We start from the raw sequence: 13,949 nt of genomic DNA, 5'->3' as shown, positions 1-13,949 counted from the left end.
GCGTGTTTGTTATGCTAGCTCCTAGCTCCTCTGCTAGCTCCTAGCTCCATAGAACACGCCAATACAATTCAAACACCTGATCAACACACACAATCACTCAGCCCAAAAGACCGTTCACCTAACCCAAGGTTCATAAAGCTTATATATTTTTAAAAAGTTACGTACGTGACGCGCACATACGGTCAAGCTATCAAATGTTTAGCAGCCAAGGCTGCATACTCACGGTACCTGATATTCAGCTGGGAATGACTACAACAGTAAATAAACACAAGACATATATATACTCTATTAGCCACAACACAACCAGGCTTATATTTAATATGCCACAAATTAATCCTGCATAAAAACACCTGCGTGTTTGTTATGCTAGCTCCTAGCTCCTCTGCTAGCTCCTAGCTCCATAGAACACGCCAATACAATTCAAACACCTGATCAACACACACAATCACTCAGCCCAAAAGACCGTTCACCTAAACCAAGGTTCATAAAGCTTATATATTTTTAAAAAGTTACGTACGTGACGCGCACATACGGTCAAGCTATCAAATTTTTAGCAGCCAAGGCTGCATACTCACGGTACCTGATATTCAGCTGGGAATGACTACAACAGTAAATAAACACAAGACATATATATACTCTATTAGCCACAACACAACCAGGCTTATATTTAATATGCCACAAATTAATCCTGCATAAAAACACCTGCGTGTTTGTTATGCTAGCTCCTATGCTAGCTCCTAGCTCCATAGAACACGCCAATACAATTCAAACACCTGATCAACACACACAATCACTCAGCCCAAAAGACCGTTCACCTAACCCAAGGTTCATAAAGCTTATATATTTTTAAAAAGTTACGTACATACGCAAAAAAAAGTTGCGCACATACGGTCAAGCCATCAAATGTTTAGAAGCCAAAGCTGCATACTCACAGTAGCACGTCTGCGTCTTTGTCATCCAAATCAAAGTAATCCTGGTAAGAGTCTGTGTTGTCCCAGTTCTCTACAGGCGTCTGTGTATCGAAGTCAAAAGTCCTCCTGGTTAGAGTCTCTGTTATCCGAGTTCTTCCATCTTGACTGCATCTTTCGGGAATGTAAACAAAGAAGCGCCGGCTGTGTACTGTTGTTGCTGACTACGTTCGAAAAATACGTCCATTTCACACCGACAACTTTCTTCTTTGCTTGCTCAGCTTCCTTCTCCATAATGCAATGAACATGATTGCATCAGATTCACGAACACAGATGTCCAGAATACTGTGGAATTATGAAATGAAAACAGAGCTTTTTCGTATTGGCTTCAATGTGGAAGGCATACCCGTGTTCCCCGGTCTACGTCACGCGCATACATCATCCTCAGAGGCGTTTCGAACCGGAAGTTTAGCGGCAAATTTAAAATGTCACTTTATAAGTTAACCCGGCCGTATTGGCATGTGTTATAATGTTAAGATTTCATCATTGATATATAAACTATCAGACTGCGTGTTCGGTAGTAGTGGGTTTCAGTAGGCCTTTAAGTAAAATCATGACTCTTTATTTTTTATTTTTTTCAAACTGTTTTCGGGGTGTGGTGGGGTTGTTGAGGTTGGGGGCGGGAAAGTTGTTGAGGTTGAGGAGGGGGGCACAATTTTGTGGTTGGTGTAAATTTTTGATTCTATTCCGATTCCTGGGCTGACGATTCGATTCAAAATCGATTCTTGATCAAGTTGATTTTCGATTTAAATCAATTCTTGCAATGTATTAGTTGGTATAACAATTAGAATGAAACTTTTTCAAAACAGGTTACGGGTTAGAGAAGCTCCTGGTTGCATGTAGATGGCCTAAAAACATATTTTTAATTGTTTTTATATGTATATATATGTATTTTTTAAAAAATTTTGAAAAGATTTTTGAATATTATTAATCGAGATGAATAAGAATCACAATTTGGATGTGAATTTTTGTGCTGGCTTTTCTTATCAAAGTATTTTATCTTATCTGTCCAACTATCAAAATGACTGTGGTAAAAAAGGTAATTAAAACAAGAAAGCTAGTGGTGACCTCAGACTTTTGCCCAAAATTCAAGATAACTTCATCAACAAGCAGACAGTAAATTGTACATATTTGACAGTTGAAATATTGATGCAGTGTTAACAAAATTGACATGTTTTTGGATAATTTTTACGCCTTAGAAACATAGCACAGCAGGTGTTGGTTTCAATCTGATGTGTGGGAGTCGCCAGAGGGTCTAGGGTGTGGCTGTCTGACTGAGTGGTGCGAAGGAGCCGCTGTGAGCACCCCGCATATGTCCCATCACCTGGGGCAACAAGTGGCTATTATTGTCCAGGCGGTGCTGCTTTCCACCAAACATCAGAGATGAGGATTTTTTTTGATCATTCATCTATGTCTGCTGTTTCTTTGTTCGCTTTTGTACACCCTCGCTGGAGGTGACAAGGAAAGGAAACAGGATGATGGGTGTTAATACTTCACAATCAATAACTGTTAATCTCTTGGAAAAGAAGCCAGTAATTAAGAAGATACTTTATCAGTTTAGGCAGGGCAAGTGAATCTGAGGTGCTTTAACCTCTTAAGGCCCAAGCTGTTGGTTTACATGCTTTTTTTATTTCTCTTTGCTGTTTGGGCTTATTGGACACTAATTAGAATAAAAACTAAGAATCATCTTTTGATATGATGTACTTAGTACATAAGTACACAAACGTGTACTTCATGTTTAGTGACATGCTAATTCTTATTTTTACACTTTTTTTTCCAAATTCCATTGTATGTTATACTCTTCTGATACCACCAGATGACAGTATAAGTGTCCACATAAGCGGCCATAAGACCCCAATTCAGCAGTGTACACAATTTTGGAAATAAGAGCTAAAAGGTGCTGTCCACGCATGTGGCCACTAAGCCTTTAGAGGTTTAAAGCAGTGATATATAGAAGTTTGACCTTAAAATTGGGTTATTTTATCAACAAGTCATTTTTATTACAGTATTGTATCGCTTCCAAAGGGGCAATACTATAGTAATTAAACTTGAATGTACTTTAGAGTAGTCAGTGTACAGCTTGTATGGCAGTGTAAATGTATTGTTTAATTATCATGTGTCCAAATTGCGGCCCGCAGCTTGTTTTTCATTGGCCCTCAACACATTCTACAGACAAAATTAACACATCCTTGTTTAGAACATTACTGAAACAAAGCAAAAATGGGACCTAAAAACTAAAATGGCTGACAACCTGTGCATCATACAGTACAAGATATTTCTTTATTACCATGCCTCCTGTTGTGTGACTTAAAGCCTCCAAAAAGGTTTTAGTTGGCATAATAATAATAATGCTATTATTATTATGTGATACTTATTACGCAAGAGCACTGAGGTCATGTGACCAGTTTGTTTTCCTTAGGTGTCAGATTGGTCTAATCAGAGCACCATCCCCCCCGCTGTCATGCACATGCAGCTTCAAACCACCTGCTTCACTAAACAGATCACTAATTCTTTGATGTGATCACATTTTGGACAAAATAGTATTTTTCCATTTTTGTGGGAACGATTCTTCTGGTGCAAAAAGCAAAGTCTATAAAGACATATTTGGATGAGTTAAATGTGGGGGGGGGGGGGGGGGATTCACTGGGAACACCTTAGGGATGAATACAAGTGACTTCTTAACTCATTGTATCGACAAAATATTGCCGGAAGTTTTCCTACTGTGGAAGAATGTCAGCAGTTCTAGCTGCAAAGTGGGTATCAGCCCAGTATTTTCTTCCAATGTCAGACAGTGAGTCCAGACAGGATTAGTGCTAAAATAGCATGCACATTTGAGCATGCTTTACGGTGTTCACTGTTGTCGCTGCCGCTAGCATGTACAAAAACACCCCTCCTGTAGGTCAGCCTCAGAGTTAAACTTTTTAATAGATGCTGTTTTGACTCACCTGTCATGGCACCAGCTGTTCTCTGGTGTAAAGAAGACACTTCCTTATGTGCTACCAGGCTAGTTTGCCTAATAATGTATGTATTCCATTGATGCTGTACTGATATTAAGCGGGAGAAATAAATGACTGTATCTGCACCTTCTTCCTTAGCCCTGGCTCCACCCTTTTACCAAGTTACATGAAAAGCAGCAAAACCTTTGCTGTGAAAAAGTCAGAATAAAAGGTGGTATGAATTATGTAATAACGGCATTTGGGTGGCCTAGTGGTTAGCATGTTGGGCTCACAGGCCGGATAAGAAGGGTTCAAATTGCCATTGTTGAATCTCTGTGATTGTTGCTTCGCGTTTGTGCATGGGTTTTCTGCACTTACTCTGACATGTTTTGGCTAATTGGAGATTCTAAATTATCCAGAGGTGTGAGTGTGCATGGTTGTTTGTCTATATGTTCCCTGTGACTGACTGGTCGTACAGTCCAGGTTGTATCCGCAGCCCAAAGTCAGCGGGGATAGGCTCCAGCTCACCCTTGACCATAATGAGGACATGCAGTATAGGCGATGAATGAGTGAATGCATTTGTGGTCAATTAGGATCAGTAACAAATATAGTTCCCACCCTGCCATTTCAGGTCCATCATAACCAAAAGCTTTTCCAAATGAAATCAGAATGGTGTCATGTGGTTCGTTAGTCCTCTTGATGCGACTGGTCACGAGCCTCCTCGACTTTTCTTCAACATTGCTCCTTTGGTTTGACCACTGATTGTTAGTCTATTGATTTGTTTGCTTTTTCCAACGCTCAGCTTTCCAATTTCAATCCAACAAACACTGCCTAAAGGGTTTGACATGTTCCTAAGTCAGTGTGATGTACTGTAGCTGGTTATATGTATATTCATTAAGAAAGGGATAATTGTTCATACACTTTCATGTTGTTGTCTCTTTCCTGCAGATGAGATCATGCAACTGGACAGCAGTCCTCTGCGTGCCGCTGATATCACGCCTGAACTCAGGAAGCAGTTCGCTTTTCTTACAGGTAACATTCATCATTATTATTATGCCTATAAATACTTTAATTCATGTTTTCAAAGAGGGTCCCCCTTTTACCACAGGCTTCATCAGACCATGCTCATGGCTAGATAGGACAGCTCTTGTCTGAGGGGATGGTGTAGGACTCAAGTATTATTCCTCTTAGGTAGTACGTGCCACAACCGAGAATGGTTTCTTTTGTTTGAGGTGCAAAACGACAGTTGTTTAATGACTCTGCTTTAAAAAAGGAAAAAAAAAATAAATAAAAAAAAAAATATATATATATATATATATATATATATATATATATATATATATATATATATATATATATATATATATATATATATATATATATATATATATATATATATATATATATATATATATATATATATTATGTGTGAGTGTGTGTATGTATATATATATATATCCATCCATCCATTTTCTACCGCTTGTCCCTTTTGGGGTCGCATTCGGGCGCTACACCCTCATCACAGGGCCAACACAGATAGACAGACAACATTCACACTCACATTCACACACTAGGGCCACTTTAGTATTGCCAATCAACCTATCCCCAGGTGCATGGTTTTGGAGGTGGGAGGAAGCCAGAGTACCCGGAGGGAACCCACGCAGTCACTGGGAGAACATGCAAACTCCACACAGAAAGATCCCGAGGCCGGGATTGAAACCAGGGATACGGTCTATATATATATATATATATATATATATATATATATATATATATATACATACTGGGATGTAATGGTAAACCGCGGTAAAATTCCGGACGGTTAGTAATACCGTTTAAATATTATGACCTAAAAACCATCATTTTGGGCAACACTGCCTACTTCCTGGAAACGACATCACAGCAGCACTGGCGCATGCGCACTAGTATCTTTCTGCTTGAAAAAACATGGCGGAACCCAACTATACGGACTTTGCTACGGAGATTTTCCCTAGGAGTACAGAGAGCACAGCGGTTGGTTTAACTTCATGTTCCCGAGCTTCATTTCCGTTGAGTCTCTGCGTGCGTTTAAGAGCGCACTGCTGTTTTTAGATGGCGACTGGTGTGGACAATATTGGAGACAGACGCATTAGTCCCATACTAAAAGTATACAGCAAAAGAGTAAAAACTATTTGATGTTACTTTTATTTTCTCAATACAGGACCATCAGCTGTGACTAAGAGTTAATGACCTGAGGAAAGCAGATTATTTGTCGGGAACGTTGCCACAACTTTTTTATTAAGTCTTTAGTTTGTTTACTTAGATGCTCACTCGTCCTTTATTTAACTGTAAACTGTATCAGTGTTCAAAACCCATTAATACTAGCTGTAATGTTTTGTCATCTCATCGAACTGAACGCAGGCTGTGAAGATTGTGTATTCGATGTGAGAGGTATCACTTTTGTTGGCCAACAAAACTCTGAACACTATTTTTATCTATATGGACAAAAAATTCAGTTACGTCTTATGGCCATCAGGGACCCCCTTGCAAAATTCTTACATTTGTTTTTATTTGTTTATCTTTTATGTCCATAAAGTGCTATCTTGCACAATTTTCACATTTATTTTATTCAATTATGTTTTTGTTTTTTTCTGCCACATTACTTTGTCTAAAATGCTTTTGTTGCTTTCGTATGCACATTCAATTTCTACTTGAGGTCCCTGAAACAGTGTTTTTGTCTACAATAATGTTTCTCCTACAAAGGAAATAATTTCGAATGTGTTGTGTTTTTTAAGATAAAACTTAATGTATTGTTGATAATACAGGTAAAGTATTGGTATTGTTCATTATCAATAGCGCTATTTCTATTGGTATTCGTATTGCTCCATTTTTAGTGTAATAATGCTCATTGTCATTTCTGTATTATTTTTTATTTTTGCTAACTGCTTATTTGCTATTACTTTTACAATCATATTTGTACATGTCGTATTTGCTGATGTTGCTCTATCGTTGTTGTTGTTGTGTTTGCTGTTGTTGTTTTTGTCTCTCTGTCTAATCCCCCTCTTGTCCCCACAATTCCCCCCTCTGACTTCCTTTTTTCTCTTTCTATCCCCTCCTGCTCCGGCCCGGTTGCACCAAATGATAATATAAATACATTTAATAAAGTCAAATACAAATAAAGCAACAAGAGAAGTATCCTACACTTCTCTTTTGTAAAGTAAATCTGAACAGCCGATATGGGCATCTACATCTACTATATGATTTGCCTGAGAAGCTGGACAGGACAAAAAAAAAAAAAAAACGTGGTTAAAAGATTTCAGTATAAGTATTTTTTTTTAATTTTGAGCACATTTAAAAATACCACGATAATAATGATAACCGTACCAATAATTTTGGTCGCAATAACTGTGATAAGAAATGTTCATACCGTGACATCCCTAATATATACCGTATATATTTTCATAGTAGGTAATTAATCCACGTCCAAATTTATTTTAAAACAACATTTTTACGCCATCTGTGTGCTGACTCACTGCGCGTGCACGTCATACTTCAGCAGCCAGATGAGCTTTTTGAAACTTGTAATCTGTGTTGAGGAGATTAATATAATGCATACACTAAATAGTATATTGCGAGAATCGGTTTGAATTTAAATTAAAATCAAATTCTAATCGTCACCCCAAGAATCAGAAGAGCATTTTTGAATGATATATGATGTAAATACTTGAGCTAGCTGAAGTCAAAGGTCAAATCAAGATGTTTTTGCTGGTGTTCTAGCAGGTGCATTTTTAAACACAATTTTCTCTTCCTTTTGCAAATCAGTGATGGCAGCAGTTTTCCAGTCTGACACATGCGTCAGCATTATTTCACATTTGCATAGTGCCTCTGGCCTATTTTTGTTCAGGCCGGTTATGATTCAAATGACGCCACTACTTCCTAATCTCTTTCTTGACACAGCAAACGACACAGTCTCATCTTCTCTTTTTTGGACCATATTATTTTCTTAGAGATGCATATGATTGTTGCGTGCATGCTTGCCTTCATTTGTTTAGTTTTTTAATCGTAAATTAAAATATTCCTCTACCTGCAAGTGTTTCCTTTACATAAACGCCCCCCCCTTAGTGACCTTGCACCAGAATGGCGAGGAACCATCTTGCAGGAAAAGATCTGAGCGGACATTATTAAAAGCATGACCGCGCACTTGCTGTTGCCATAGCGACGAGAGAAGAAAAAAGCAGACGGGATTGATATTCTGGGCACATGTGCTGACAGAGCAGCTGTTAAACACAAGGAGGGAGATAGTGTGTGAAAAAAGGTGTGATTGTCCGTGCAGTCATGTTTGAACTCAGCAACGTATATTTTTGTGTATTGTTTTTTTTTAAACGTGTTATATCAAACATTTTAGGAAAGAGTGATACATCTAAAATAAGGAATATTTTTGCACGTGTCAAATCAATACCATTTTTTTAATGAATTTGCAATTACGGTCTTATTGAAAAGCAATTTAGAATGCTGATGTAAATAAGTGGCCTAAAAAAATTGTAGTGAAATATTTAAGATTTTTCCTGCCTAGAGCCTCTAAGCACTTTAACTCAGTTACCACCTGACAATTTTGAATAAGCCTACATTTGTATGTATTAAAAGTGTTCTGTCCAAAATATAGCCTTGAGGCTGGAATTTTATTTCCTACTGGGAACGCACCATTGTGTGTGTCTGTAGCCATAATGCGAGTAAGCTGTGTTTATTCACAATAGTGTGGCTCCAGGAACCGCTATCGTGTAAACTACTTGATCCATTTTTTAAATATACAATGTAAGTCTGCACGTAATAGATAATACATATCGTAAATCACATACAACAGCGTAACAATAAGGATTGAGACAGGAGGACACAAATGTTAGCAACACTAGCAGAGCTATCTTAGCTACAGTGCTAACATTACACTCACATGTTAACAGCAACACTATGCTAGGTTAGCCTATCTGCTGCAGATGAACGTCATTAAATGATCAAACGTACTGTAAAACAAACAAGCTGTAGCTGGTTGTCGGATATGGTTGGCAAAGCTTCAAGCTTTCTTTTAAGATATGCAGTGAAGCCTGCCTTTTTTTGTTTGTTTATTTTACAAAGGTGTCATGCAAGTGTGTGGGAGCTGATAGATAATTTATTTTCTCCTTTGGTGTTTACGGACACATGTTTCTGTTAAAAGATGCATTTTGCACATGTTGAAGTAGCAATGACCAAAAAGAACAGCAACAGGATAAAAACAATTTTTTTTTAATGTACATCTTTTATGTATTGCAGGAGGCAGGGGAGACAACGGCAGCCCCATCATCGTGTTCCCGGAATTCCCAGCTTTTGGCGAGATCACGGACAGAGAGTTTCATAACGTGCTCACCTACCTGACCAGTGTACCCAGGTTTGCCACCTCCATGTTACCAGACAGACTTGCTGCTGCAGACACAAATGAGACAAAATGTCGTCTTTCTGCTTCAGAGAGACTGGATCTGATTTAAACGCTGATTAAACTACAACGAGCCCGAAAGCTAACTGACATTATTCAGCGTGTCCCGTTTCAAAGAGCATGTGATGAGCCTCAAGATGTTGTGATTATACAAGAGGGTTCAGGTTGTCCTCCTCGTGGGGCTTGATTCTACATGTGTATGCCGTGACCTTTAGCACCGCGATTCACTGAGGTTCATCATGAATCTGGCCTAATGAGATCTAATACAAAGTTGTTATTTTTCCACAGTCCATCATACTTAGCAGTATTTCCAATATTTTGGTCTATATGACTAAAAGACCATTGTGACTATAGACACCGGGTTTATGGGGGGGCAATGTCTGCGACCACCCCTCCCCCCAGCATCAGTCTCGTTCAAGGAACTGCTCATCACTTGCAGCAACCTTGCGATTGGCTCACATCCCCAGCAGCCTCCATCACTCATTGGACAGCTGGCAGATGCTGGAGAGGGGGAAAGTAGGCGGGGCTGAGGCTGAGCACATGAAGTGTTTACATAGTGGGGTCTACTGTACCTTTTGTGGATGATGACTTGAGTTTTTTATTTTGTTGCCCCGCTTGAGGACGGCTGTTCCCCAAATGCATGCAAGGAGGATGTTTGCTGATGAGGCCATAAGGATTGTCAGCTGAGTTTGTGCCAGTGGAGCGAGTTAATTTCCCATCAAAGTGGGCATCCATTGTGGAGGGTGGGCGCAGGGAGGGGAGGATCGGGGCCAAGTCACCAGGAGGTGTACCCCTGCTTGAGAAGATAAGGAGCGACACAACAAACGACACAACGTAGCTTTATCACTTGACTCACAAATGGTTTTGCCTTTCCTAGCTCCTTTTTTGTAGTAAATGTTTTTTGTAAAGGGTTTGTTTTCTATTGTTTGTTAACCAGTTTGCCATCAACGGACGTGGGCTTCATTCTTGTCATCGATCGCCGGCAGGACCGATGGGCGGCCGTCAAAGGGACCCTGCTTCGGATCGCGGTGAGCACGCGTTTTGTTTTGGGAATGTTTGAAACTCCCTCTGAGTGAGAGACACTTACCTATACACAGTCAGATAAAGGTATCCCTTGGGGTGCAATCTCCATTAATGTACCCCATAATTGTGCTGATTATTGCGCCATTTGTACAATCTCCATAGCTGGAAAGGAACACATGTTCCCAAGGTTTTTATCTCATTCAGCATCCACAAGCATGTTTTAGTTTTTGTTTTTGTGTGATACAATCACAAAAGGGTCTAAGCAAAGAGGAAAAATGTGATGAAAATTGAAACTTATAGCAAATTGTGCAAATTGACATAAACTTAACAGTTAAATCAAGCCGTTTGTGTTTCCCATGTATGTAGACAAAAAAATGTGTATGACAGTATACATATATTTAAAGACAAATCTGTGTTATTTGTATCAACTAGGGATGTAACAATAAACAGTATTATTAATGATAACCAAGGTAAAACCCTCAACGGTTAGTATTACCCTTTTAAATTAAAAATATCGAAAAACTGTGATTTATAACTGCACTTTGACACCAAGATTAAAGTATTTCCCCATTAAGAAACAACATACCACAATCTTAACTTATATAAACACATGCATGAGCAATATATTCAATTGTGAACATTGACATATATATATATGTCAATATATACTTCGAGGAATATGACACAAAGGTGTTATTATGTGACATTAGTTATTTAAAATAACCATAGATTACAATTTGTGCATAAGTACTTTCTGAGCACATTCAGCAATAACGCGATGATAATGATAATCGGGATCATTTTGGTCACAATAATCCTGATATGAAATTTTAATATCGTTCATCCTTAGTATCAACATATATTTTTCCTGTTCCATTATATTGTTTTGCTTAATTTTTCAAATGTTGCTGATTATTTTATTTTGGTAATTTTTTTGCTTGAATGTATGAGAAACCACTCGTTGCGCTAACGGTATTTACATAAATCCTAGTACTGTACACCGAAACCTACAAGGTTGAACATCATTCCAGGTTGCTGGTTGACCTCCGAATTGTTCATATTTAAAATCAACTTTTCACCAAAATCTAGTAACATATGCTAGGTTAGATTGAGTTGCTTCACCTAAAGACTGGAGTATCTCATACAAGTAAGCACATCAATTTTATTAGAGTATATATTTTGAGGGACAACACAATAGAAATTCAACATTATTGCATTTTAGATTAGTCTGTGTACATCTTGTATGGCAATATAGGTTTACTCCCTGTAAGGTATTAAATAATAAACAATATTGTAGTCTTTATGTGAAGCGACTGTTTGTTACTATTGTTTGTATTCTGTTGACAATTTGATCCTGAAACAGATTTTGCCAATTACATTTGGGGAATAAACATAGAGGTTCCACTGTATTACGATTGAAATAAATGTTGTTTCCCGCCTTTCGCCATCTCTCCTTCTCTCTCTCTTTCTCTCTCTCTCTCTCTCTCTCTCTGTTTCTACTGAATGATGAATAGTGCACATAAAACAAGATGATATCAGAAATCTGGATCTTCCATCTCCCCTGCCAGCTATTGTTTCTTTCTGCTGATGCGGAACAGGAAACAGCTCCTTTATTTGGATAGAATATGTTAAGATCACCAGTCGTTTATTGCTTTCTTCCCAGTTTTACGTTAAATCAGTCATGTTCTACTGCGGAGAGAACAAGAAAATGGAGTGAAATGAATGGGATGTGATTATTTGCTGGCAGAGCTGCTCTCTGGAGACACTGATGGAGGATGGTTGTTCGGTTTAAATTAAATCAGCTTTATCTCTCCTGCACGGCTGGTGAAGAGGAGCTCTCTGTCCTCCTTTGGTCTAAAATGAGACATGGTGGTGTTAATAATGAATACAAACGCCATCCTATCATTGTATATAACTATTGTTTTGATTGCTGTTGGTTTGTTATAGTTTTTTGTTTGCATGATTATGCAAAAACCAGACAACTAGAACCTATACATTTTGGTGCGGATCAGGGTGAAAATGCAGATTTTTTTAATATTGATTTAAAATGTATAATTTTAGATCTCAAATATGTGTGTGTGTGTGTGTGTATAATATACATAATATTAATTATAATTAATATTAACTAATTATATACATAATATACCCGATTATATTGAGTCTGTGCCTTAAGTGTGGCTTGTACTCATTTTGTGTTTTTATGACACAAAATGTTTGTTACAACATCTACTGCCTCGTTCTCGTCAGAACACTTACAGCTCATTGCAGAAATGGATGATGTGGTGAGACAATTAGATACAACATTTTTTTGTTTCATTTGTTGATCGTTCAATCCTGGCAAAGGTCTGTGCTTCAGAGAAAACAATTGGCCTTAAAAGACTGTGCTGAGTCACCTATCCAACTAGAAACTGAGCATTATCATATTTATCCAAGCAGAATTTGATACAGCGCTTATATTGATTCTCCTCTTATAACATTGTTATTGGTGTCATTTTAGGGTTCATTCCCTGGAAACCTCCAGCTGGTTCTGGTCCTGAGGCCCACCACCCTGTTCCAGCGCACGCTCTCCGACATCCTCTTCAAGTTCAACAAAGATGAGTTCAAGATGAAAGTGCCAGTACGTCTACGCGTGTTTCCGTCTCCTTAAGTGACCCAGTTTGTTTTTGCAAAGGTCTTCTGGAGAATGTACTATATGTGTGTCCTCCAGGTGATCATGCTGAGCTCAGTAAGTGAGCTTCACTCGTACATCGACCACACACAGCTGACCCATGAACTTGGGGGGACACAGGTGTACTGTCACCAGAAGTGGATCTCTCACCGCACGGTATTTATATACTAACTTGAACAGATTTGTACTTAATTAATATTGGCTAAATTGATAATTCATTAAGTATTTTAAATGTATTTCTGTATTTTTTTCTGTTATGTTACTGTGTATATGAAGCTCTTATGTAGTATCACTATGTGGTCACAAGATAGCAGCAAAGGCAGGAGTCTCATACATTGTATTCTTACAGCATGTTATCAATGTTTAACATTCATCTATTTGTTTATGGTGATGGCAGGCCATCGAAGGATTTGCGTTGATGGTGAAGAAGACGGCCCAGGCCCTGCAGTCTTTTGGTGCTGAGCTGGCAGAAACAGAACTCCCCAATGAGACCCAGGCCACCACCATCCTGCTCAGTGCACACGGCAGCAAGAGAGACAAGATGAAGGTACAACACACATGCACACACAATTCTTTTATTTGTCACACAAGTAGACTTTTGTGGAGAATACAGTTGGGTCTTTGTGCGATTGTGCAGGATGATCTGCTGGTGTCTCTGAGGCATGGCAGGAGGCTGCTGGAGAGCATTAACGAGCCTGTGATGCAGAACCCCGACCACAACATGAACCAAGACGAACTGGAGAACCTGGCAACAGTGCAGAGGTACGTGGTCTGGATCGGCACCAGACTCACAAAGCAACCAGTCAGCATCTCTTGCGCTCACATCCCTTTTTAACCATCATTTCCTGTCATCTATCAGATTGCTCTCTCAGGTGGATGAGACCGAAATAGCTTTTGACGAATTCTGGGGA

General features: G+C 38.7%; 1 protein-coding gene across 1 annotated transcript in view; it reads left to right on the top strand.

The window, feature by feature from the left end:
• Positions 1–13,949, top strand: part of LOC133664825 (guanine nucleotide exchange factor DBS-like) — a 49,687-nt gene that overhangs the window by 13,034 nt on the left and 22,704 nt on the right. The window contains 8 exon segments of the mRNA XM_062069760.1: positions 4,853–4,936; positions 9,188–9,302; positions 10,285–10,375; positions 12,868–12,987; positions 13,078–13,194; positions 13,436–13,585; positions 13,676–13,800; positions 13,898–13,947. Coding sequence (XP_061925744.1) covers positions 4,853–4,936; positions 9,188–9,302; positions 10,285–10,375; positions 12,868–12,987; positions 13,078–13,194; positions 13,436–13,585; positions 13,676–13,800; positions 13,898–13,947 — 852 coding nt within the window.

Source organism: Entelurus aequoreus, linkage group LG14, assembly GCF_033978785.1.
Source record: "Entelurus aequoreus isolate RoL-2023_Sb linkage group LG14, RoL_Eaeq_v1.1, whole genome shotgun sequence".
Lineage (NCBI taxonomy): Eukaryota > Metazoa > Chordata > Actinopteri > Syngnathiformes > Syngnathidae > Entelurus > Entelurus aequoreus.
Note: the sequence above shows the minus strand (reverse complement) of the source record. Positions and strands in the feature narration are given on the sequence as shown.